This window comes from Xiphias gladius, chromosome 9 (assembly GCF_016859285.1).
Source record: "Xiphias gladius isolate SHS-SW01 ecotype Sanya breed wild chromosome 9, ASM1685928v1, whole genome shotgun sequence".
Lineage (NCBI taxonomy): Eukaryota > Metazoa > Chordata > Actinopteri > Istiophoriformes > Xiphiidae > Xiphias > Xiphias gladius.
The window spans coordinates 21,774,876-21,799,329 of record NC_053408.1 but is presented as its reverse complement, the minus strand read 5'-3'; the positions used below and the strand labels follow the sequence as shown (position 1 = coordinate 21,799,329).

Below are 24,454 nucleotides of genomic sequence, written 5' to 3'. Positions count from 1 at the left end.
CTTATTAAAAGGTTTTATCCAATTGCACAATGGATGGAAAATCTGATCATGTTGTCTCCAACTAAGACTCATCCTGTGAGGAATTCAACCAGCAGTTCAGTCACATAGTACAATTAAACCAATTGTCTAAGTGGCTTTGGTCAGTGTCAAAAAGCTTTGAGCATGTAACTCATTCTGAATGGAACAGCAATGTCACTTACTAGTTTTTCTCCACAAAAAATATATTTATTTGGGAAAAACAGGCATCACATCCCTATGGTATGTTAAGACACCACTCAGGAAAAAAAAAAAAAAAAAAAGCTGTGCTAGTGCAGCAGGTGTGCGCTACATTTCTTCACCCAAGCAAGTTGTGCATGCTTTCTACTGTTGGTCTGTTGAGCATTATATCCAACAGATACACAGAGGGCATAGAGCACAGAGATCACGGCATTTGGTATCATATATTAAGCAGACCTTTACAGAACAGTAAAGACAACAAAGGACATACTGTATATTCATCAACTAAGTATTCACCAATATACTGCACTGAGACTAACAAGCTGAGTTTGTTTGAGTATCCTGCAGACAAACTCATCAGGCAACAGTTTGATGAAGTCTCAAAGTGGTACACGGAAATCATGGAACACAAAACAAAGACTTTTAGGCTTTTAAATTTCAGCAATGAGTGAACAGCTCCAGTATCTATTTCAGCTGCTAGGGTGTGTTGTAGAGTGGCCCAAATATAAAAAATTGTATTTTTACAACCAGGTTTTGAATAGGAGTTGTGTGCCCCTGTGATCACGGAAAATGTCAATAAATACTTCCAACAAATAAAACATAAGTGCAACAAACAAGAAATACATTATTTGAAATCTTGAGTGTGAAAGGTAATTCTTGAGCCTGGGAGCAAATGTTTGGCCATATTCTCTGAACACAGTTCACTTAATAGCTATTTCCAGAGTTTTTCTTTCAGTAGCATCTCAGAGTCCTTGGTGGTGAACAGAGTTTGTAATCATGTGACCAAAGCACGGAACTTCTGTCATGTGAAAACAGGTAGTCATATATAGAGGAGAGGGGGGGGGGGGTTTAACCCCTGTCACTATTCAATTGGGATCACCAGGAGCATCACAGTGGAACTCCATTACTTGACTGCACTGTCAGAACATCTGGTCAGAAGGAGTTAGCATTTAGTACAACCCCCCAGCCCCCACAGTAGATTTCATGATGACACCTGAAAAAGCTCCATCTCCTGACGAAGGCTGTGAGATATGATTGTTGGAAGCTCTGCAAAAAAGCAATAAGTGGACCTTGAGTAAAGTTTTTTTTTTTTTTTTGGTCTGATTCTTTGAAACCATTAACCCTGACTGAGAAAAATAGTGCTGAGAAAGGTACACAAGACTGGAAATACATTTCTTTGTTCTAAAATGTAATGTGTGTCTGAGTAACCAGCAGTACAAAGAAGTTATCTTACCCAGATGGAATTTGCTGGCAATACCATTTTAGGATTGTCTATTTGCACCCGGGTGAAAATAGTCACATGGCAGCTATTCGGCTATTTACACCCATATGACATCCAATGGCTCCCTCAGCGCTTTGTGTTTTCACCTTCTCTAGGCATGTTTTCGTTTAAAAGCTATGTATAGGACACCACAAGATGTTGCAATGCGCCTTTTAATAAGTGCCATACGCCGGGCGGTGGTCAAAACTTCTCCTGCCGTCAGGCGCTTATTAAATGTCACTTTCTAGTAGAAAGGCTTTAGGAAGTCAGGTGAGGTAGTATAAAGAGTAACAAAACAACTCCGGTTTAGGAAAGATCATGGTTTGGGTAAAAATAGACTCTTTCACAACATAACCACATGTAAAGCCTTTCTGCCAGAACTTCTCCCATGTGACTCACTGCAGTGGTCCAGGGGACCCTAAAACCTGGGTGCAAATAACCACGTTTCTATCCACCCCGGGTGCAAATAGCATCTGTCTAACATTTTCATGCACAAAGGGATTGCTGTATTTTTCTCAGGGTGTTACAGTATATGGTGACTCTTCATTTAACTCCAGGATGACAGTACTGTACCCAATCTGGTCAACATGTTGCATTAGAACCAATTCAGGTGAAACCAGTTCTTAATAATGAAACCTCTCTGCCTTGTATCCATTATCCTGTAACTTTCATTTACAGAGCAGTATCAGATCTCTTTCTTACCCATCTTTGTTCCCCTCCCTTTCTATGGGGCTCCTCGCACCATCTGTTGCCATAGATTATCATAAATTCCTTTTATGTGTGTGCTCTTGGTGCACAGTTTGTCTTTTCTCATCTCTAGTCTTATTCTTATGATGATATCTCCGCGTTCTCCTCTCCACCCTCCTCCCCTGTCTCCGTCACCGTCACCACCTCCTCCCCTGCTTTCACAGCACTGACGTTTCCATTCTCTCTTCCCATCGGCTCCTCTCCTACTTCACCATCTTCCTCAGCGTCCGCCGCACGATTCAGCCCCTCCCTCTCCGAAGCAAGCACAGCCATCTCCATCTTAGGCTCTGGATCTTCCTTTTTCCTGCTAATGCACAGGAAGTTGCCCAAGGCTAAGACAAAGGCCGACAGCGTGACCTCACAGCCCGCCAATAGGAAGACATACATGTACTGATTGGTGGCATCCAAGAGGCGACCTGGTGGGAGAGCACATGGATATTAGTATGATTGCTACTGGTTCTCATCAAGCTGGACTCATTAAGTGAAACACCTCCACTTCACCAGATACTACAAGGAGAACATTGAGAAGACTGAGGCAACACTGTCAGTGGCTTCAAAATGACATTAGTGAATAACGTTTCTTTGGTGGACATTTGTGCCCTTACTTATGGCAAGAGAGCTACTGTAAGCTACAGTTTATGGCCCTTTTGTGTCTTTGCCATTTCCTTTGTCATTGGCTACAGTTTAAAAGTGGTTTGAGCGGCTATATACCATGAGGTTCCCCATCCATAAAGGATGGATTAAAAATGACATGAGTCCTAGTTTATCCTAACAAGGGTTCCTTCATGAGACCAACACGTATTGGTCGTTTTAGGAAAATGTTGAGTTTTTTTTCCCTTTTTTTCCTTTTTCCTCCACCATGATGTCATAGAATAGTATGTATTTTGATTTCAGTTGGATGACAAAATACAGTGCTGTCAGTGCTACAGTCCTAGTTTACTCTAAGAAGTTTCTTGTGGTGCATCTCCATAATTTTGGGGTTAAGACTGTGACCATGAACCATAACATTTCCAGTTTAAATCTAGCCAGGGACCTTTGTTGGATCTTTCTGTCTGCTGTTTTCTGTTATCTCTCAGTACCACTATATGGGCATAAAATGGCTAAAAGACAATTTTAAAAAAGCAATTTTTTGAAAAATGCAATCAGGTTGTTTTTTTTTTTTCAAATCTTAGAGTTGGACAGTAGGAAACACACACATTCACATTCATTCCTTCCTTGCTCTGACCTGCTCCAGGAGGTCCCACTAGTACAGCAATAGCTTCCATCAGCAGCACCAGGCCGATGGCGCTGGAGAACTTCTCTGTCCCTACAATAGCCATGAGGACCTCGAACTGCAGCGCTCCCACCATGCCATACGACATACCAAAGAAGATACAGAAGACCACAAGACTGGCATAGTCATTTGCCTGCAAGGAGACAGACAAGAGATTTCTGAATATGGTAGGTTTATAGAGGGATATACTGGTAATGAAACAGGACTTGTTGATCAGACATACAGTAACCTACACTAGCTATACTATCAGCTAAATCTACAGTATTCACTTTCAGTGTCAATTAACTGACTTACATATGCATAACAACAATCCTTTACTTTTTACCAGCCTGATTGTTATATTCTGTACATTAAATGAAGAATCTCTTCACTTCCTTCTAGTAGGAGCCAGGGAAGTCTTATGAGACAAGTCTTAGTTCTTGGACCTCTATGATGGCAACAGACAGTAAAGTTTTAGTTTCTAGTTAATTTGTGAAGCCAATCTATATAGGGTTTGGTCTTTGTGGTCCACAGCCACGTTCCTCTTCATTCTCCTTCTAAAATAGAACCCATTACTTCACTGTTACCTTTGATCCTATGAGGTCGGTGCAGCCGTTGAAGATCATAGCAAAGCTGAATAGGTAGACACTTTTGGGTCGAACGCACTTCATGCCCGCTATAAGACCTGAGGCGGGCCGAGCAAACATGTCAACGAATCCCAAGATGGTGAGCAGCAATGCTGATTTAGTGTCCTCGTAGCCGAGGCCTTTAGCATAGTTGACCACAAACACAGGAGGCACAAACAAGCCCAGCACCATAATAGACGCTGCGACGGTATAGATGACAAAACCTCTGTCCTTGAACACGCTGAAGTCCAACAGTTTCTTCTTCGGCTGGGGCTTCTTATCCTCTTCTGCGTCGGTGGGAGTGTTCTCCTCCAGCTCCTGAGTCTTCTTGGAGGGCAACAGGGGTCTCATAAGGGCACCACAGGCACAGCAGTTGAGCAACATGCCTCCCAGTATGAGGAACCCCCCCCTCCAGCCATACTGGTGCTGGAGAATCTGTCCCAGCGGGGAGAGACAGCACAGTGCCACAGGGCTGCCCGCTGCTGCCAATCCATTGGCTAGAGGACGTTTCTCACTGAAGTAACGATTCAGCATTATCAGTGATGGCTGGAAGTTCAACGCAAGGCCCAGACCTGAGGGGAGACGGACAGGCAATGTCACAAGAAAAATTCTTTTAGGAAAAGACTGTGTAAAAAAAGTATGTTGCAGTGCTTTACATATGCGCACACACACATACACACATATATGTGTGTGTACGCTTTTTGATCTCTGAATCATCCTGCAGTTCTAGCACAGCAGCTCGTCAAAAATAACTTTTTTCAGAGAACCCTTTTTTCTATTTCTCATCAATATCGCTGCTGTGTATTCTTAAGAAAATTAAGCAGCTAATCATCTTCTGACTTAACAGATCAGATATAGATGCAGGTAAATGTTTGGGTGTTTCCTATGCGTGCGTGTATATTGTGGCTCAACCTGTAATAATGCCAGTGCAGATGTAGATGTATATGATGCTGGTTGCAAAGGAGGCAAGAATCATTCCCAGTGAGGCAAAGAGCCCTCCCACCATCATCACCGGTCGACAGCCATACCTGTTCACCAACACACTGCACAGAGGACCTAAGGAAACACAATCCATTGATGACTACACAGTGTACACACGTAGTATGGTATTTGGCATTTTGATGTGAACGCTCACTATGAGACATACAGTATGTGATCTTTGTCTACCTGTGCCATACAGCATGGCTAGGAGTATTGATGAGATCCAGGCAGTGTCACTGTAGCCGACGTCAAACTCTCGGATCAGCTCCTTGAAGAAGACGCTGACAGCTTTGGGGAAGGCGTAGGAGAAGCCAGTGATGACGAAGCAGCCAGCCAACACCGCCCAACCCCAGCCGCCGTCTGGTGCCTTCACCCCAAGAGGCTTGTCGTCCACCACTGCTCCTCCCATGATGCTCTCTGACTGCTGTGTTGAGGTCAGTGGCTATAAACACAATGGTAAATGAACACAGACCTATCCTTTAATCTGTGTTGCCTCTCTGGCTCACATAGTTTTCATATGTCCTAAATATGTTCATGTTGATTTTGTAAATTATTTTTATAGTGTAGTCATATGTAGATCTACAACACACTCTTTCCATAGTTGAAAACTAGAAGGTCGAACAATATGATCATAATTACACAAATGTACAAAGAAGTACAGACCATCTGCGTGTGTGGTTATTAAATTCATCAGCGTAGGAAAGTGAGTTAGCTATTGGTCATCCAGCCACTGTAGTACTATGCTAGAACAAGTTACTGTAAGCAGGCCACAGCTTGTATTAGAGCATGTGTATTGTCTAGGAGTGTGTGTGTTGTCTAGGAGTGTGTGTGTTGTCTAGGAGAGTGTGTGTTGTCTAGGAGTGTGTGTGTGTTCTCTAGGAGAGCATGTGTGTTGTCTAGGAGTGTGTGTGTTGTCTAGGAGAGTGTGTGTTATGTAGGAGAGCATGTGTGTTGTCTAGGAGAGTGTGTGTTGTCTAGGAGTGTGTTTGTTATCTAGGAGAGTGTGTGTTGTCTAGGAGAGTGTGTGTTATGTAGGAGAGCATGTGTGTTGTCTAGGAGAGTGTGTGTTGTCTAGGAGTGTGTTTGTTATCTAGGAGAGTGTGTGTTGTCTAGGAGAGTGTGTGTTATGTAGGAGAGCATGTGTGTTGTCCAGTAGAGTGTGTGTTCTGTAGGAGAGCATGTGTGTTGTCTAGGAGTGTGTGTGCTATGTAGGACCGTGTATGTGTGTTATGTAGGAGAGCATGTGTGTTGTCTAGGAAAGTGTGTGTGGTCTAGGAAAGTGTGTGTTGTCTAGGAGAGTTTGTGTTATGTAGGAGAGCATGTGTGTTGTCTAGGAGAGCGTGTGTGTTGTCTAGGAGTGTGTGTGTTGTCTAGGAGAGTGTGTGTTATGTAGGACCGTGTATGTGTGTTCTGTAGGAGAGCATGTGTGTTTCTAGGAGTGTGTGTGTTGTCTAGGAGAGTGTGTGTTATGTAGGACCGTGTATGTGCGTTCTGTATTAGAGCATGTGTGTTGTCTAGGAGGGTGTGTGTTGTCTAGGAGAGTGTGTGTTGTCTAGGAGTGTGTGTGTTGTCTAGGAGTGTGTGTGTTCTGTAGGAAAGCATGTGTGTTTCTAGGAGTATGTGTGTTGTCTAGCAAAGTGTGTGTTATGTAGGACCGTGTATGTGTGTTGTCTAGGAGAGTGTGTGTTGTCTAGGAGAGTTTGTGTTATGTAGGAGAGCATGTGTGTTGTCTAGGAGAGTGTGTGTTGTCTAGGAGTGTGTGTGTTGTCTAGGAGAGTGTGTGTTATGTAGGAGAGTGTGTGTTCTGTAGGAGAGCATGTGTGTTGTCTAGGAGTGTGTGTGTTGTCTAGAGAGCATGTATGTTGTCTAGGAGTGTGTGTGTTGTCTAGGAGAGTGTGTGTTCTGTAGGAAAGCATGTGTGTTGTCTAGGTGTTCTGTAGGAAAGCATGTGTGTTTCTAGGAGTATGTGTGTTGTCTAGCAAAGTGTGTGTTATGTAGGACCGTGTATGTGTGTTGTCTAGGAGAGTGTGTGTTGTCTAGGAGAGTGTGTGTTGTCTAGGAGAGTGTGTGTTCTGTAGGAGAGCATGTGTGTTGTCTAGGAGAGTGTGTGTTGTCTAGGAGAGTGTGTGTTGTCTAGGAGAGTGTGTGTTCTGTAGGAGAGCATGTGTGTTGTCTAGGAGTGTGTGTGCTGTCTAGGAGTGTGTGTGTGTTATGTAGGACCGTGTATGTGTGTTGTCTAGGAAAGTGTGTGTTGTCTAGGAAAGTGTGTGTTATGTAGGACCGTGTATGTTTGTTATGTAGGAGAGCATGTGTGTTGTCTAGGAGAGTGTGTGTTGTCTAGGAGTGTGTGTGTTGTCTAGGAGAGTGTGTGTTGTCTAGGAAAGTGTGTGTTATGTAGGACCGTGTATGTTTGTTATGTAGGAGAGCATATGTGTTGTCTAGGAGAGTGTGTGTTGTCTAGGAGTGTGTTTGTTGTCTAGGAGAGTGTGTGTTGTCTAGGAGAGTGTGTGTTATGTAGGAGAGCATGTTTGTTGTCTAGGAGTGTGTGTGTTGTCCAGTAGAGTGTGTGTTCTGTAGGAGAGCATGTGTGTTGTCTAGGAGTTTGTGTGTTGTCTAGGAGAGTGTGTGTTGTCTAGGAAAGTGTGTGTGAGGGAGCATGTGTGTTGTCTAGGAGTGTGTGTGTTGTCTAGGAGAGTGTGTGTTCTGTAGGAGAGCATGTGTGTTGTCTAGGAGAGTGTGTGTTGTCTAGGAGTGTGTGTGTTGTCTAGGAGAGTGTGTGTCGTCTAGGAGAGTGTGTGTTGTCTAGGAAAGTGTGTGTTGTCTAGGGGAGCATGTGTGTTGTCTAGGAGTGTGTGTGTTGTCCAGGAGAGTGTGTGTTCTGTAGGAGAGCATGTGTGTTGTCTAGGAGTGTGTGTGTTGTCTAGGGGAGCATGTTCTGTGGTGTTGGTTGCAGTGTAGGCTGTTAATATGGGAACGTGGTATCTGCTGGGGCTGATTTATTGCTGACAGCTTGTCAGGACAGATGTAAAATTCCTCCTCAACCAGAGGACACATACACTAACACACACTCTCCACAGGCAGACACGTCCTCTTATTTGAAAAAGCCTTTTATCTCTGCTTTGTACCCTCACAGTACTATAATCAAACTTGTCTTTCATAGATGGTATTCAACAATTCTACATCTCTAGTGTTAGAGAAGTAGTAATATGGACTTTGTTTCTTGTATATTTATATTTAAGGGCTTTTATGTCATATATTTTACTTCCTCTTCTGTAGTATACCATATTCTATATATATTATAAAATTTATTTATATATATATATATATATATATATATTTACCTGGGGTGTTGTGTTGGTCTTTTTCTTCTACTAAACTGTCTACATTTATTGACAGTTGGTCTGAGCGTGGACTGATCAATATCTAAGCTCTTTGAGATCACTTTGTAACCCTTCCCAGCTTTATACAAATCAACAATTATTTATCCGGAGTCTTCTGAGGTCTCTTTTTTGCAAGACATGGTTCACATCAGCAGACGCTTCTCGTAAATAGTAGGAAAACTATTAAAACTCAAACTCAAAACTCAAAAAGTTACAATTCATAATTGTAACTTATTTGAAAATCTGACCGTATTTTAAGAATATTAATTTTGATTGATACATAAATGCATGTAATTGCAAGGTGCTCACGTTTTCTTACCACTGTATATATGATTTATATGCCGTACATCTTACGTGGTTTTTCTGTCTGGCCAGCCTGGAGAAAATGCAGACTGGGTAAGGGCAGATAAAAGGTCAAGGGGTATGTGTGTTGTATATTGTTGCTTCTTGGCACTTTTTAAATTGCTTTTCTTTTCGAGAGAAGAGAAAAACCAAATAAACGGACGCAAAACACGTGAAATACACATACAAAAAAAGACCCAAAAAACTAACAGCTCAGACTAACCAAAAAGACAGCATCATCATAACAATGTTGGTGAAGTCCATCAGCACAGTACCAGTCCATAAGCCAGAAGAAGTGATCCACAGAGCTCAAACCAGACAAGGGGGAAAAAAATAATAAATACAAAAAAATTCCTGTGGTACACCCACATATACAAAAGCCCAGTCAGTGTTAATTCTGTTTTTCTCCGTATATCCAAGACATAAATTGATTGCAGACAAGCGAATAGGAGTCTTTACTCAGAATAGCCCACTTTAATCAAGTATACTTTCCTCAAGCCGGCTAATCTGTTGAATTTCATGAGAAAATTAGATATTGCTCCCTTTATTTTATTTTATTTTAGTCATCTAACTTACAACTTCATACATGTTGTTGCTCAATAATTTCAGAGTGCAGGCTTCGTTTGTCTTTGGCAATTTCTTCTTCAGTGCACTCATTTATGATGGTAGTCTGTCCACAACAGGATATTTCATAATGGTATTGACAAACTCGGGGAGATTCGATCAGCTTCTTGATACTGAAACCAGAACTTGTTATAGTTTTTAAAGAACAGTTACAGAAAAACTGGCCTTAAAAAAGTAAATACCCAAATTATTATCTGTAATGTGTAACTCCCAACTGATCCTAGACCAGATGTTAAATGTGTGACAGCCTCTGGGCCTCACCTAACACCCTCCTCAAAGGGCAGTTGTCATCTTCAGACACACATTGTATAACATAGACCAGAGTCTAGCTTTCCCCCTTGTGTGATGCGTCATAGAAATGGATTTTCTCTCCGTTCTGACATTAGAATTTAGATGAGATGCTGCATCCATTTCTTTTGTCAGGTTTGGAGACACCTATGAAGCCCTTCCCACCTCAATATCTGTTACTGACCAGCATTAAGAACTTTACATACAATGCGCAAAGTCATAGAAACTCACAACTAATTACGAAAAGCAGTTCAAATCTGTTTAGAACCAAGTCCCAGACACCTGTCCTGTCGGCCTTTCTCCTTCATCCTTCGGCTGCAGTCAGGCCCGGTTTCACCTGATAAAAGTTACCCATATGGTTTTGCGGAGAGCAGAGGGGACAGGACATAGCACGGGTAGGTTTGTAAACCGTAGGTACAAGCGTGGCTAGCTGGCTAGCAACAGCATTCCACAAAGTTGATCACTGTAAAGCATTTCATCAAAGCATTTAGGGTCCCTAATCTCTGTCACTGTCCTTACACTCACTGAAGACGGCATCCCTCCTTCTCCTGTTGCCTGTATGATTTTGCAATTTCATAAACAAGAATGTAATCAATACTTCCTAAATGAGCGGTCATTTCCAGCCCTCTTTCTCAAACGATGAACATCAGAGAACATCGCAGTTTCCTTCAGACTCAGCCATTCCCAAAGCAGAAGAGGCAGGATCAGATTTGCAACTGGCAGTGAATGTGTTTTGTCCTGTTCCACACAGAAGTGAACGTAGGACGTGAAATCCGGTCTGACTGCACTGTAACAAACCTATCTGTTCCTTTACCCCCTGCATATTTCCAGACCTTGCCATGTCCCACCTGTCCACCAGATGCCTCAGTTTCCTGCCCTTTGCCAGTCACCTGATTCTGCTCTACCCTTTGCACATGTCCCTGATTCTCTCATTCAACCACACCTGTCACTTGATCCCTCAGTTAACCCAACACACATATACCAGCCATTTTCCCTCTGCTTCCATGTCAATATGGCTTTACTGCCATTTTGTTCAAGCCATTCCTGCCAGCTTGTACTTTGTTCCTGTCGATTTCTGATTCTAGTCAAATACCTTTAATTGTACGTGCTCGGCCTTTGTCTGCAAACGAGCCCTTTGTTCTGTTTCTCTTTGTTCTGTTGTCTGAGCCCTTTTTTACCTGCCCTTTAACGTCATTAAAAAGTAAATAATGGCTATCTAAGTAACGCCCAACTTCTAAAGTCAGCAATTCAGTTTCATGTGACCTGAGGACATACACTTTAAATTGAAGCATATTTGAACATATTTTGAAAATTTTATCTTTTTTGAAAAATGGTGATTTTTTTAAAACCCCATTATTTTGCCCTTTCAGCTTTCAGACAGCAAACACAGCCAACTCTTTGTTGTAATGCACTACCAAACCAGATGAACTGCTATGCAAACATACTGTCCATCAGTTGCATGTTCTGTATACAGACACAGAAACTCAGGGGACATCAGTATGGTACCTCCCTCGAATCCCTCTCCCCTAGAACCACCCACGTCGTCCACACCTTCCATGGCCCCAGTGTGACCCATGCAACATTCTGCAGCAGTCCCAAGTATCATCACCCATACTAAAATAAGACCCTGACATTCCACACACACACACACACACACACACACACAAGCTATCACACAGGGATCATTTCTCATTCCCTGATATGCAGATGAAAGGCACTTGGATGGTATCCTTCATTGTGTATGTGTGTGAGAGAGATACAGGAGGTACCCCTATCGGGAGATTAACTCAAGGAGGGAAATCTAATATTTTATGAAATCCAAGTTTCAGTGAAACAGCAGGAGCAACATCTAGTGAAAACCTCAACCTGCCCTCGAGGGCTGAACATATTTACTACCTCCACTCCTTCTTTAAACCTGCACTGACACTTGGGGTCAGTGGAAAGAAGGTGTGGCCATAACATTGACATTTCATCCCTTTTAAGTCGATATGGTGAACTTCTTAGCAAAAAGTTGCTTATTTACACATCACTTCCATAACCAGTTGTTGCACTTCAACACCATCTCTTGTCCACCTGGTGAAAGTAAGCCCAGACACCACTCTCTGTTACCTCTGTTTTTGGTCTCTACCACCTCCCGAGGAAGATATATCTGGCTCTTTGGCTGTCAAATGCTCCACTATATTCACCTGCTAGCCTCTAATTATACCACTTTCAGATGGCACACCCAAATGGGACACGGGTCCACTCAATGCACGTTCAACCTACGTTAGACCAGTTCACACAGACAGTTGTCGCGCTGGTTCTCACTGTCAGCAAACACTCGAGTCTTCAGTGTAACATTTCACTGCTAAATCTGAGAATTACACTGAATTCAACTGATTCATTTACCAGATAAAAGTTAAGTTTCAGTTTAACTCCTCTGTCCATCTGAAGGCTCACGCTCTTAATCGCCCACGCATGCGCTTTCTGTATCTCGCGCTCTGTTTCTCCCTCTGTCGGTGGGTCAATAAAATCCAATTTAAACGTCGGTGTCCTTTAATTAACCTCTGCTTGTGGATGGCAACACCGGCTCACTGAAGCCGGGCAGCGTCCGGCCTGTGTTCGACCCTGGTCGCGGGCCGGCCCATCCAGGTGGACACCTGGGTTGGGATGGGGTTGTAACTGTGTCCGTCTGCTGTTCGGCGCCAGGCAGGTAGTGGACACGGTACAGCACTGAGAGCCTGCCGCGGCCAAAAACGGCCGCTATGAGAAGGAAAGGGATGCTATGAACCGGAACCCAAACAGTGAAGCTGTGGGCATCTAAACAATGAGCAGAAACTCGGATGGGGAAGCTGCCCATTCAGGTGATTCTTCTTTTTTACATTGTCATACTGTCATTTGATACAAAATATCGATTACAACTGCTTGAAGGGCCTTAAAGCAGTTATAACCGATATTTGTACAATAACAATGTACCATGACAACGTGGAAACAATGTGACAATATGAAAGGGGTCACATTGTACCTAAGTCTTTTTCGTTATCCCTATTCTTTAGCTGTCACCGTTTTCTATTTCCTGCACCAAAACGAATATCGTCTTCACTTGTACTTGGTGCGTAAAGTCTGATTCAGGGTTTGACCGCGACTACACCTGAATACACAGTTCAGATCCGGATGTCATGTTGCTGCAAAGGCTTATGGTTGCGTACAGAGTCAGCAGTGGTGATACACCTTATAAGTTGTGTGTTTTGTCGAAAGACTCGACCATTTGACTCGACATTTTTTATTTTACAGCGCATCCTCAAATTCACATCGGGAGAATCAGCCGATAATCAAATCAAACAGTATTTATTCAGTTATCGCTCCACGCCGGGAGGCACGCTGGGGAATATTACTCGATGTGATAGACAGAAAACATTCGGTTGTCCTTATGATCTCTGGGTTTGGCGGTTCGAACCCCGGCTCCTCGTTTAACCCGCGCGCGCGTGTGTGTGTGTGTGTTTGTGTGTGTGTGTGTTTGTGTGTGTGAATGAGAGGAAAAATTGTGAAGCGCTTAAAAAAAAAAAAAAAGCCCCGCTAAGTTACAAAAAGTGCGGCCAGATTTGTTTATCTCGGCTTGGTAAAAAAGGGGAAATTATGAGTTTGGTCGTCCTGACATCATCAGCCTCCAGACATCCATCCGAGCGCACGTAAGCAAGACCGGATACTTATGCGTCATATCCATTACAACAAAAGTCCAAACTCCATTTCGTTGACTTATCTTGTTATATGTGTTTTTCTGGTGTTACTGTACAATAGACTAGCTCAGACAACTGTTTCCGTATCCTTTTTACCGTGTACCAGTCACGTCTCGCAGTCAGCCTGTACCTTTCGCTCTTTTACTTTGAAATAGAATATGGGTGTGCGCTTTATTAAGCAACAGATACTCATACCTTACCTCAGCGAATTAGCCCCCTAATGTACTCGACATCACTCCCTCTCTAGATGAAGGAGCCCATTCCTACTCGGTGAGACCGCTGTGCCGCTGGTGTAAATCAGACAGGCAGACAGACAGATGTGGATCGCGGTGGTCTACGTGAGGAGCGAGGCGTAGCTCTCGCGCATCCCCGCAGACAGGATGCCTGAACCCGAAATACCTCCAGTTGGCCTGAACATCGGGCGGCATCAGTAATAGCGACATTTTTTATATAAAAGCTAAGCGTCTCTAACGCAGTTGTTATCGTGTGAATTTGCATCTTCAGCTGCTTCGCTCTCGGTCGCCTGTCAGTCAGCCCTCGTGCCTACCTGTTACTCTGGCGCACAACAGGCTATCGCATAAAACGGGAAATGCCTTCCAAGACGACAGGCAGGCTGCCGTCGACACATACTCAGACCAGTGGTTGAAATTAACAAACAAAAAAAAAAAAAAAAAAAAAAAGCTAAGCACACTATACCTGCTGAGATGCTGTCGTCCTCTTTCAGAAGCGCTTCTACACGGACCGTGGGTGCCCGCGTCCCTCGCCGTATATATCGCGCGGCGGCGCGCACATAGGGAAACTCCTGTCAAGGTTCTCCAGAACTCCGCCCCCATCCCACGCTCTGCCCCTGTCTCATTTCTTTCTATTTCGCCACCTGCATTTGCCAACAATCGTCCATAAGCAGGTTATATGCTTACACAATTCGCGAAGACAAAAATGAAGCAATCTCGGGCCTACTAATCCGCTAACTTTATTGGGTGAAGGGCAGCTAACTTTGGTCCTGATGGAGCTGATGTAAAGTCGACATCGGGGTAGGGTTTTTCCCTAAGCTTATGACCAATGGCGATCTTAGGAAAAAATAAAACCAAGTAGACAGTGTTGAATTAAAAAAAAAAAAAAAAAAAATCGTTTTAGTGCGGTAGGTCCAGGAACTTGTCGTGTGTATCAGGGTGGCAGGGGACCAGTTTGACAGACGTACGGTTTCCATGGAGAACCGTTTACATCACAGAAGAACGAGCTAAGTTAGAGTTAGTAGACGCCTGGCCTCCGCTCGCCAAATGACATTATTAGTTAACTGTTATATAGTTATTCGTTCGGGGCGCTACATGTCGTGTTGGCTGTGAAGTATGGAGACTTTTGGGCCCAAACCGCACTAAGTTTACCAGGTACCCGCGAAGTGCTACGACAGCTAAAGCTACTGTATCATGGTAGGTCAACTGATGGTTTGGTAATTGTGCGTGTGCGTGTGTGTGTGTGTGTTTTTTTTTTTCCCTGAGCGCACACGGGGAAATCGGCCTGGGATTTTTGATTTGGCCTGGCCCAGCGGAAACCCGTCCCAAGACAGACCATCACATACGGCCTGCACCACAGTTTACAGGAATCTTCTCGTAAAAACAGGATAAAATTGACTATGATGATTTGTAGAACTAACACGTACATTAGAACCATCGGCGCATGAATTATATTTCTATAATTTTTGCATTGTTGTATTCTAATCGTTATGTACTAATTTCAATCACAGATTATCTGATGATTTTATTCCTGTAGTTTGTAGTTTTTTAGAAAAACTGAATCAGAAACACTTTTTCACATTAGTTACAGTACCAGACTCCTGCAACAAAGTAGCCCCAGTCTCAAAAATTCGTAAGTAAAGGAGTTGGTATTTGCAGCTGTTCAGTTTGAATTGAATTAAACAGTTTGTAGGCTGTAAAGAGTGTGAGGTGAGAATTCAGACTGGACAGCACAGCAGTAAATACAGCAACGGATATACTTTCATTCCAGTCGTTTTTCTCCCTTCATCGGATCTTTCTGTAATAAAATTATATTCTGTAGGTCTGAGCTAATCACACAGACTTTAAGGCCTTTAACTAACGGAATTTTGAAATTCTGATAAAACCGGAGCATAAAACGAAGCTATACGACTTTCTCCTGCTAATCTCAGACAAGTGTCCCGTTGTCTTCTGCCTACCACCTACTCAGTAAAAACGTGACTGGTGTTTGAACTGGACTCAGTGGGAGCTGTGGTCCTGAACTCACTCTGCCGCTCCTCGTCTCTGCTGCTAGACGCACAGCTATTTGAAAGTATTTGGATTTTTCTCGATTTCAACTTCTTTTCTCTGAGCTTTTCAGGCATAGTTTGTTTTTGTTTGTTTTTTTGCTTTTTACCTCTTCATATATTCATACGCAGTCCACTGCGGCCTGCCTTAGTGTTTAGGCCACGATAAAGACACCAACACGTAAACGGGGCCGAACCGAGGGTAGCTAACTTTGGGAGGGAGTCGCACCGCTTCCGGACACGCCGCGAGCGAGCGAACTCTGGCGGATGGAGCGCGAGACATCGTCGCGACATTCTACGAGCGATGTAGTGCGATGAGGGGAAGCGTGAGTAGGGGATGTTTTTTTGTTTTTTAATTTTCTTTTTGCGTGATTTGTGATTTCTCCCTCTGAAAATGAGTACGTTTTTCATTTCCTCATCTAGAATGATTATTTTTTTTGTGATGTGTACACCGTTATATTTTATACAGGCTGATTATGTAGGCTGTAATAAGGAGAGATGTTGATTAACTGTCAGTGAACTGTCAGTTAGGCCACAGTCAGAAATAGCGTAGTTAATCTCACTCTCTAGCTGGCACCTAGCTCCTACCCAGGTTTGATGATTTGAAAATGGGGGCGGAGGTGGAGCAAGTGCGCGAAACTTCCGCAGGAGTAGAGCCGGGGCGAGCGATTTTTTGCAGACGAGCGACACGTCACTCAGCCTGCTCGCTGACGCACGGAGCAGGTTAGGACGTCTTCCCTGGGAACGCTGAAGTAATCTGATGCGGTTGCCCGCTCCGCATCGCGTCCACTCGGGAATCGGTGTCCGACTTGAGGGGGATGACGGCCACACAGAACCACGGCGGGCGACAAGCCTGCTCAACTGGGCTGATCGCCGCGACACAGCTCGTCTTGTCTCTCTCGCTCTCTCTCTCCGTCCCTGGCTCTCCCTGATGTTTCATTTATTTGTTATTAATTATTCACATCGAGCCACCCGACCAATCTGTCTAGTGGTCTGCCGGGACAAGTTCCGGATCTCCCGGTGGCCACTCCGAAATGGTGTGTGTGTGTGTGTTTGTGTGTGTGTGTGTGTCTGTGTGTGTGTGTGTGTGTGTGTACTTGTTTTATTATGTTCGTGGGGACCAATAACTGGGAGCCCACTGTACCCACAGCTTTGTGGGGACCAAAATTCTGGACCTCACAAGTTTAAATGGCTGGCGGCTGTATGGGTGTATAAGACTAGTAATAATAATAATAATAATAATAATAATAATAATAATAATAATAATAATAGTAAGACCAATAATCATAATTAATGAGACTAATAATGGGGGCAGTAGGTGGCCCGCAGTCACAGATCCAGACTCCAGTTCTGGAGGCAAAAACGGAAAAGATATGGACAACAGTTCTTGTCTCTGACTGAATAGAACCCAAATTAATTCAGAGTTTAATAACGGTTGGTCAGTGATACTATACAGAAATAAACTCCTACGGATGTGCTGACCAGCCATGGATGTATCATGGGATGTTATTAGGCCAGTCATTTACGCCTTTGCCTTTATAAAGTTGTGAAGTAGGAGCAGCTATTTTGGGTGTCCCTGGATCTTAAAGTTTAAGTCCTATTCATTTTTGCCATGGAAAGCGTTGCATGACTCACACTTGAAGCACTTCTGTGGCTTGGATCACCATGAAACTCCCCCTGGATGAATTGTCATTTCATAAGATTTACAACTACATTAGAGCGCATCTGGTTCTTTGATAAAAAGTTGACTCCAGTAAATTACGACTCCCAAGGTGCATTTCAGCAAGAATCGTCCAATCTACAGCTATTTGCAATTTCCTGTCCCAACACTAAAGAGGCAGAGTCATGACATCATGCCAGGGGTAGCTTCTGTTCCATTAACTGAGTGAAATTTCTTATTCAGCATTTTTCTTTCATCTTTCTTTGTGAAAAAATTAAACACAAATCGACATCAAATACAGAAGCTGCTATAAGAAATTAAAACCTTTGTGATTTGAACAGAGTTTAACATTGTGAAGACAGTTAAAACTACAGCATCCATAAAATTTACCAACACTCTCTTCTAAAGTATTTTTGTCAGTTTCCTAGTTGTAATCTCTGCTGTCTAAAACTTTGTCTGTCCTGCTTTTATTACAGACATGTCTGAGCTAATTGTGACGCCTCGACTTCCCCATGGATTTGCCTCTTCTTTTGAGCAGTGACATTTTGTTCACAATTGATAATGGTGTTCGTTAAAGGCCAATTAAAAACGTAAATATTGAGTAAACAACGATATTACATTATTTTTCAAAAAACTACTGTCCTTATCTAAAAATATAAAGCATAGTTAAAATGTTAGTGCAATTTTGAATTAGTCTTTCTTTCTTCTGGAACAGAACCCGGATGTTCCAGTTTCACTTAGGCTCTCTATAATCTTTGGCACCCAGCGGTCATTAGCGGTGCATGTGACAGAATTTCAAGCTAATTGATTGGATGATTCTTGCGGATTGCACCTTTGGAGTCACTGTTACCTTTTCCCTGAAAATGTTTATGTACACAGGCTTGTACTTTAAACAACAAGATAGAGAAACATAACTTTTTGGGAATGCAGGGGCTCCATAGTGCATAGCACAGAGACAGTTTTAGCAGGAACAGGAAATAAGGTAACTATTAGCATACATACTGGGTGTTGCAATGCATGATGACCTCTATTGTGGTTCATAGGTATATCCCAGCTCCACCATGCAGTCAGATGGGGAAAGTGGACTGTGCATGGAGGCCCAGCTGTACCGTAAAGAAAGGGAATGGAGGGAGCTCAAAGCGGTGAGGGTTCATCAGCTGGAGAGTTCCCTCAAAAAGGCCCAGGAGGAGTGCTCTTCCCTCAGGTATACATCCACCTCATTTCAGAATAAGAGTAAATGTGAACTTCTTTCTGCTTGAAAAGATCAATTTAGGATTTGTCAGTGGACCCCAGTCTCCATCTTTGACAAGACTGATGTCACCGACAAAGAAATATATCTAGCTGTTCGGTATGGCTGGATATCAACACTGATCTCCCAATTTGATTTCAATTCACAAAGTCCAGAATCGATTCATTTAGATTTGATTCTTGATGATTCAGTTACATCAGATAAATACCAATGATGTGTAAAGCATTACTCGGAATTTATCCTGGCAACTTGAAGAGAGGAACACTGTTGTTTCCTTGAATATAATATACATAATTATGTAAAGTGCACATTATAGGCTAAATTGTAAACACATTTCCTGGTTATAAATCTGTGGACCAAGGATCTATTCTCCTTGGCAAATGAAACATGACAAAAACATGATACATCTATATTTCTTAAGGCCTGCATGTGCAAAACGGTCGAAAGAATAACAAAAAAACACAAGGAGATCATAATTATGCATATTTTAAAAAATAAATGCTATCCCATACAGCTATACATGTCAGTAGCAGATGATTCATCTAAGTACAGACATCAGCTTTAATGATCACTTTGAGCCCAGACAGGGCATGAACTGAAAGTTTGCTCACTAATTCATCTGCACTGTTTGTCTTGGCAAGACATCGGCCTGGTATCTGCAGACAGGTGGCTAGCTAGTGTTCACTCACCGGCAGGGACAGACTGAATAAAGTAGAGTCCACACACTGTTCACTCGACTTCCAAGGCTTCAAGTCTCGTAGCCAGAGATAATATCTCTTCAACATACCCGAACAAAACTCAGACCAGTGTGCAGTCTTTTTTCAGTCTGTCCCTCTCTTAGATGCGATCTCTAGATTCACTACGAGGTACCCAGAGTCAGCTAACCACCCTGAGCCACAACAGACCCGTAAAACTGCGGTGGATCCGCATAGATAGATAGTGATTATTCATGTCACCGTTTACAGGACTACCATGGCTCAAAGCGGCTTATATAGCCAGCCATGAACCACATTATATTTCAACTTAAAATAACATTTTTGTTCATGTTGTAATTAGTCAGTTACCACAGTAGTAAATATTTTACACATCATGTTCTCTTAACTGAACCGCTTACAGCAAATAACCACTGTCTACACATAACATTTAGTGCAAATGTGCGTGTTTACTGAGAGAGGGCGCAAATGCAATGCTTGATTTCAGGATTTTAAGAATCAATACTGGATCATTCAAATGAAAATTGTGATAAAATCTTTTTTTTTTTAAATGGAGCCCGGTTTGTCCTCAGATTGCAATATGAATTTTTTCACTATCTCTTCATTTGTTGATTATTTTTTCACTTAATTCATTAATCTTTTAGTATGCAAAATATAGAGAAAATGGTCAAAAATGTGCATCACAGTTCCTAGAGCCCAAGGTAGTATATTTAAATTCTGTTTTCAGTTTACATTGATATAAAAAAGAGAAAAAAAGCAAATCCTTGTTTGAAAAGAATGTTTGGCATTTTTGCTTAATAAAATACTTGAGAGATTAATTGAAATACGTTTTCTGCCAGTCAACCAACCCCGTTAATCACCTTGGCCCTACATTGCTGTCTGACATCTTCAGCCACGTCTTTTTTATGTGATTAGATTAATTTTGTATGCGTGTCTATATGGCTTTATGTCTTTGGAGCTGATGTGAGACTCTTTACTGACCTTGGAGGGGTGGTGTTTTTTCTTGACTTAGTTTTTCTTTTTTCATGTTGCATTTGTTTTCTTTTATTTATTATATTCCTTTTACATAATATTATTGCACAGTGATTTTACTCGTAATCAAATGTAATTAGAGTTGTCTGCAAAAGTTTGGGAAAATTACACATTTTGTTGATCTTTAAGTGAAAGGAAGTAAAGACAACCCCTGCATCAAACAGATATTAAAAATGAGCCTTTCTTCAAATGTTAACACACAGTTACGTTTTATTTTGTGAACTTTAATGATAGAGAAAAATTAAACAGTAATTGTGGCATGTGCAAAAGTTTGGGCAGCTTTCTAGTTGCAAAATACTCAGAACTTTGTTCACGTGTTGGGCCTTAATGTTTGGACCTGCAAGGCAGGCCAAGAATAGTCATTAGGAATTGTCAGCTTTTGACATTTTAGGCTGTCTCATGTGCAGCATGTTTTAAGATCTATGCACAGATTTTCACTGATGTTCAGATCATGGGACTGTGAGACCCATTCTAAAAGCTTTAGCTTCAGTTTCTTTAAATAGTTCATGGTGGATTTTGAGGTCCGCTTTAGATCATTGTCCTGCCTCTCTTCACTTTCACTTTTTTGACTGACTGCAGGACATTTGCATATTTAGTGGAATCCATTTTCCGTCTAACCATGCACTGTTTCCTGTGCTACTGGTTGCCACACAATCCCAAAGCAGAACATTTCACCCACTGTGCTTCACAGTTGCAAGGTGTTCTTTTCATCAAATGCTGCTCCCCTCCCTTTTTCTCCAAACACACATTTGGTGATTGTGGCCAAACAGCTCAATTTCAACTTGATCTGTCTTCGGCACTTGTTTCCAAAGCAACTGTTTTGAATAAGTCAGGTGTTGATTTTTGTGATGAGGTCGCAGGTAAGGTTTCCTTCTGATATCCCTTCCATATAGATGTCCAAGCAATTATGCATAGTGAAACGGGGCAACACCACTCCTGTCTCAGCTAAACCTTCATACAGGTTCTTTGCAGTCACAAGGTTGTTCTGCTTTGCATTCTTTGCTTGCCTGCTGTGCTTTGCCCAGCAGATGTGCAGTTTTGTCTAAGTCTAGGAGTATTCTTGGTCTCCCACTGCCATTTCCTTTAACTGCCATTTTCAGAGAGTGCAAATTTCAAGCTGGAAGCACTTTATCTTTTTATAGCCTTCCCCTGCTTTGCATATATCAGTTAACTTCATTTTCAGGTCCTTAGTCAGTTGGTTTGAAGAGCCCATGGTTGTTGAGTGTTAACACAAGGCTTGAAGAGTCAGAGAATTTATCAAGCTCTGGAAAACTTTGATAATTTTTGACCTGCCATAGAAATCTTAACGACTTTATGAGGACCTTAAAGAGTTAACAAAGTTCTGAGTGCTTTGCAAGTAGGAGGGAGCCCAAACTTTTGCACATGCTACAATTGCTTAAAAAAAAAAAATATATATATGTAATTTTTCATGCTGGTGTCCAAACTTTTACAACTGAATAGTTAAGTGTGGAAAGATTATGTAATCAAGTCTCAGTAAACTGAAATGATACCTGTATGATATGATACCAGCTTGAACATTTGAACTCTAAGGGTTGAGCCAAGTTACAAAAGTCACCTACCTGTAATGTATCTGCCCATGCAGATAGCTTTGGCTTTATTTGTGCAGGTTTTGAAATATGTGTCTGAGATATCTGCCTCCAACACAAAACAATGTAGGTCTGGAGATTTCAGGAGAACCAGCACACTTTATCTGGAAAGATACATTGCTATTGAAATGTTTAAATGTAATTTTTCAGTGCTTTGAGCACCACAAACTAAATTCTATCCACCTCCATTGTATTCGACGGAGACTGAAATCTCAGAGACAGATATCTTACAGTCTGAATATATAAAACGAAAATATCTGACTTGAAAGATACCACCCCAAAATATGTCATAAGTAAATATGTGAAAAAACATTTTTGAAATTCAAGTTAACAGGCCCATTCCATGAGAAAAAGAATCAACTTCATTGGCGGAGTATGTTTACACATTCAAGGAATTTGACTCCAGTTTGTAGTGTCTCCCACTGAGCACAGCTCTAAGAACATTGGGCCTCGTGCAACAAACAGATTTGCCGCACGTACGAGTGATTTAAATGAATTTGTGGCATTTAGCAAGCTTCTCTTACTTAGAACTTTCTCTTACTGGGGGTATGAATGAAATTCATGAGTGGTTCAGACCTTTCATACAAGTCATGTAGAGTGGCTTGCCAATTTGCTGAAAGGTTTTCTAGATTTTATCATTTTTATTGACATATTTTGGGAAAGCAACTTATACATTTCAGTAGTTGCTGTAAAATTCTCTCAGTATGACTCATAGTCTTTATGCAGGTCTGTGTCAAGTATCACCTTCTGTTGTACTGTACAGTGTAACATCTCCTATTATGTACTATAAAATTCTCTCATCTAATATCTATGTCACTATCACATGACGCCTCTCATGTTAGTCATGGATCGCTCTGCTTTAGAAAGACATTTTTAGCACCTAACTTCACGTCAGATCGTTTTTCCATATGGATGTGTATGTTGGTGCTGCTGTGCTGACATGTATACAGCTGTATTATTAGTATTTTCTAATAGTTTAGGGTCCCTTAATACCACTACTGACACTTCTAAATTTCTTACGTCTCACTTTTGCTAATTTCAGACAGCAGGACATGAAGCTCCACAGTGTGAAATTCTTCTTTTTACTCTTTGGTCGAATATTTGTGAATGAAATGTGTCAACAAACGGAGGGGAAAAGGCAGCCTTATGTGGCAATTTTAGGGTTGTAGATTATGCTAATGATGAAATCTCACAAACAAACTCATGAACGGGTGGCATTCATCAAATTGAAATGAGCAATTTACAAAAGGTTTGTGTAGTTAAGAGTGTTTGGTGGATCTGACTTGGGACATTCATACGTACCAATCGAGATTTAGGGTAAGAATACGAAATTGTTAGGGGGCTCCTCTTGAAGTTCACTGTTGTTACCACAGTTTTAAGAGTTTTCAACTCCACGTTGTTAAGACTGCAATAGAGGGCCAGCTGTTCAAAATCCTGTCTGTGTGAAGACTCATCGACGTCTTGGATGAAGCCAGTGTCATTTGCAAATTTCAGGAGTTTAATAGATATGTCTCCCGAGGTGCAATCATTGGTACAGAGCGAGAAGCACAGTGAGGAGTGCACAGATCCCTTCGGGCCACCAGCACTGAGTGTTTCCTCAGCATCACCTGCTGCTTTCTGTCTGTCAGGAAGTCATTGATTCACTGACAGGTGGTGGTGGATACAGTGAGCTGGATGAGCTCACAGTGGAGGACTTCTGGTGTGAGAGGTGTGGAACACCCAGCTGAAGTCCACAAACGGCATAAGTCCCTGGAGGGTAGAGGTGTTGCAGAATGTAGTGCAGTTCCAGCTTGACTGCATCATCCACCGACCTGTTTGCCTGGTAGGTAAACTGCAGGAGATCCGGCAGGGGGCTTGTCCTCCAGATGGGCCACCACCAGTCTCTCTAAGTACTTCATGACTGCAGACATCAGGGCTACAGTCATTCAGTCCTGTGATGGAGGATTGAGAACCGGGATGATTGTGGCCATTCAGTGATCTGTTGAAGATCTGTGTAAAGATGGGGGCCGGCTGGTCAGCTCTGGCTTTCAGAAAAATAACAAGGAATAAATATTTGCTGATGATGGTGAAATCAGGAGTCCATTTAGGCCAGGCCCTTCAAAACACACACAGAGCTTACATGAGGTCATGTCCTTCTTTTGGAGCACAGTGATAACCAATTAATTTTTTTAATGCTTAATTTGTCAGAGAACTCTACCAGCAACTGAGGGAAGATTTCCAGTTCAACCTGGCCATCCTGGATGAACGAGACAGAGAGCTGGAGCGATATGATGACATAATTGCCAGAGCTCTGACTATGGAGCACAACAGGTACAATCCATCTGGCCCTCTTCAGTCCAATCTCGTGCCAAAATTAGATTAGACTGAAATGGAAAGCAAGGAAATATTGTATGCAAAATAGAAGTAGAACATAGCAAAACTGAAAACAGAATGAACGAAAAATCCAATCCATACAAAAATATACAAAATGTGGATTATGTAAATA

At 42.2% G+C, this 24,454-nt stretch overlaps 2 protein-coding genes across 10 annotated transcripts in view; one reads left to right on the top strand and one right to left on the bottom strand.

Annotated features, from left to right (window-relative positions):
• Positions 1-233: 233 nt before the first annotated feature.
• On the bottom strand, positions 234-15,839 carry slc16a3 (solute carrier family 16 member 3). Of its 3 annotated transcripts, none has more exons than XM_040134834.1 (6): positions 15,819-15,839; positions 5,270-5,525; positions 5,015-5,158; positions 4,064-4,674; positions 3,450-3,630; positions 234-2,640 (listed from the first exon to the last, which is right to left on the bottom strand). In XM_040134834.1, exons 2-6 carry the CDS (start codon positions 5,490-5,492, stop codon positions 2,306-2,308), a joined length of 1,494 nt encoding a protein of 497 aa, XP_039990768.1. In that variant the 5' UTR covers positions 5,493-5,525; positions 15,819-15,839; the 3' UTR covers positions 234-2,305. The 3 variants fall into 3 exon arrangements, with proteins under 3 accessions (XP_039990768.1, XP_039990766.1, XP_039990767.1); XM_040134832.1 differs by lacking the exon at positions 15,819-15,839 and adding an exon at positions 14,130-14,227; XM_040134833.1 differs by lacking the exon at positions 15,819-15,839 and adding an exon at positions 13,634-13,715.
• ccdc57 (coiled-coil domain containing 57) overlaps positions 14,313-24,454 on the top strand; it is a 51,509-nt gene continuing 41,367 nt past the window's right edge. For 4 of the 7 annotated variants that reach the window (XM_040134823.1, XM_040134822.1, XM_040134819.1 and 1 more), the window contains exons 1-3: positions 15,805-16,034; positions 18,412-18,572; positions 24,157-24,279. In XM_040134823.1, the coding sequence (XP_039990757.1) occupies positions 16,023-16,034; positions 18,412-18,572; positions 24,157-24,279 (296 nt within the window). In that variant the 5' untranslated portion in view covers positions 15,805-16,022. Of the gene's footprint in view, positions 14,861-15,624; positions 15,735-15,804; positions 16,035-18,411; positions 18,573-24,156; positions 24,280-24,454 lie in introns of those variants that run through there. The other 3 variants (XM_040134820.1, XM_040134821.1, XM_040134826.1) reach the window with 3 other exon arrangements.

Excerpts from the sequence above, each read along its gene's own strand:
- slc16a3 (XM_040134834.1), bottom strand. The coding sequence starts at position 5,492 with ATGGGAGGAGCAGTGGTGGACGACAAGCCTCTTGGGGTGAAGGCACCA. Across the intron at positions 3,631-4,063 it reads CCGACCTCATAGGATCAAAG|GCAAATGACTATGCCAGTCT; the intron begins GTAACAGTGAAG and ends GTCTCCTTGCAG. Across the intron at positions 2,641-3,449 it reads AGTGGGACCTCCTGGAGCAG|GTCGCCTCTTGGATGCCACC; the intron begins GTCAGAGCAAGG and ends CTCTCCCACCAG.